The sequence below is a fragment of the Heterodontus francisci genome, chromosome 19 (assembly GCF_036365525.1).
Source record: "Heterodontus francisci isolate sHetFra1 chromosome 19, sHetFra1.hap1, whole genome shotgun sequence".
Classification (NCBI taxonomy): Eukaryota; Metazoa; Chordata; class Chondrichthyes; order Heterodontiformes; family Heterodontidae; genus Heterodontus; species Heterodontus francisci.
In genome coordinates this window covers 87,601,508-87,602,993 of record NC_090389.1, presented here as the reverse complement: position 1 = coordinate 87,602,993, position 1,486 = coordinate 87,601,508, and the positions used below count along the sequence as shown (strand labels likewise).

General features: G+C 48.3%; 1 protein-coding gene across 1 annotated transcript; it reads left to right on the top strand.

The window, feature by feature from the left end:
* Positions 1-354: 354 nt before the first annotated feature.
* On the top strand, positions 355-717 carry LOC137380427 (reactive oxygen species modulator 1). Its single transcript, XM_068052358.1, has one exon. It carries the CDS (start codon positions 371-373, stop codon positions 608-610), a length of 240 nt encoding a protein of 79 aa, XP_067908459.1. The 5' UTR covers positions 355-370; the 3' UTR covers positions 611-717.
* The last annotated feature ends 769 nt before the right edge of the window (positions 718-1,486 follow it).

The window sequence follows — 1,486 nt, the reverse complement described above, 5'->3', positions numbered from 1 at the left end:
AACAGGTACAGCACGGGGGTTAGATACAGAGTAAAGCTCCCTCGACACTGTCCCCATCAAACACTCCCAGGACAGGTACAGCACGGGGTTAGATACAGAGTAAAGCTCCCTCTACACTGTCCCCATCAAACAAAAAGAAGAAAAAAAAAAGGGTTCGCTGCTCTCTGATTGGGAATGCTGAGTGCAGCAATGAGCCTCCGCTGACAGTGCTGCAGTCAGTTGGAGGAGCTGCCACAGGAGAAGAAAAAGCTACAGTTTTTCAACAACTTTTAAAAAAAACGGGGTTAGATACAGAGTAAAGCTCCCTCTACCCTGTCCCCATCAAACACTCCCAGGACAGGTACAGCACAGTGACGTCACTTCCCGCGGGATGCCAGTCACAGTAGGACCGTATGGGCAGTCACAGCCCAGCTGCTTCGATAGGGTTAAAATGGGCTTCATGATGGGCTGCGCAGTTGGCATGGCGGCAGGTGCACTTTTCGGCAGCTTCTCGTGTCTCCGGCTGGGGCTGAGAGGCCGAGACCTGCTGGGTGGTGTTGGGAAGACTATGATGCAGAGCGGAGGCACGTTTGGAACCTTCATGGCGATTGGAATGGGAATCAGATGTTAACAAGACCATCCTTTTATTTCTGCTGAAGCTTCAAGTGTTGCAGATAATGTCACCTGTCTGTCTGATTACCAGCTGTATAATAATGGAGATTAAAGTGTATGATTTACTGTTGAAAAAAAAAAACGGGGTTAGGTACTATCTGTTTTTTAATAAAGTTATTTTTAAAAATATGTATATAAAGGGGGCCTGAGGAATAAAGGCCCCCTCGACACGAAATATATAAAAAAAAGGGGAAAAACGGGATTAGATACAGAGTAAAGCTCCCCAAGAAAAAAAAAATGGGGTTAGGTACAGTGTAAAGCTCCCTCTACACTGTCCCATCAAACACTCCCAGAGTAGGGACAGCACAGGGTTAGATACAGAGTAAAGCTCCCTCGACACTGTCCCCAGCAAACACTCCCAGGACAGGTACCACACGGGATTAGATACAGAGTAAAGCTGTACACTGTCCCCATCAAACACTCCTAGGATAGGGACAGCATGGGGTTAGATACAGAGTAAAGCTCCCTCTACACTGTCCTATCAAACACTCCCAGAGTAGGGACAGCACAGGGTTAGATACAGAGTAAAGCTCCCTCGACACTGTCCCCATCAAACACTCCCAGGACAGGTACCACACGGGATTAGATACAGAGTAAAGCTGTACACTGTCCCCATCAAACACTCCTAGGATAGGGACAGCACGGGGTTAGATACAGAGTAAAGCTCCCTCTACACTGTCCGATCAAACACTCCCAGAGTAGGGACAGCACAGGGTTAGATACAGAGTAAAGCTCCCTCTACACTGTCCCCATCTAACACTCCCAGGCCAGGTACAGCACTGGGATTGGCTGGTCAATTTGGAGCACTTCCTGCCAGCAATCAGGGGGAGCAGCT

Excerpts from the sequence above, each read along its gene's own strand:
- LOC137380427 (XM_068052358.1), top strand. The coding sequence starts at position 371 with ATGCCAGTCACAGTAGGACCGTATGGGCAGTCACAGCCCAGCTGCTTC.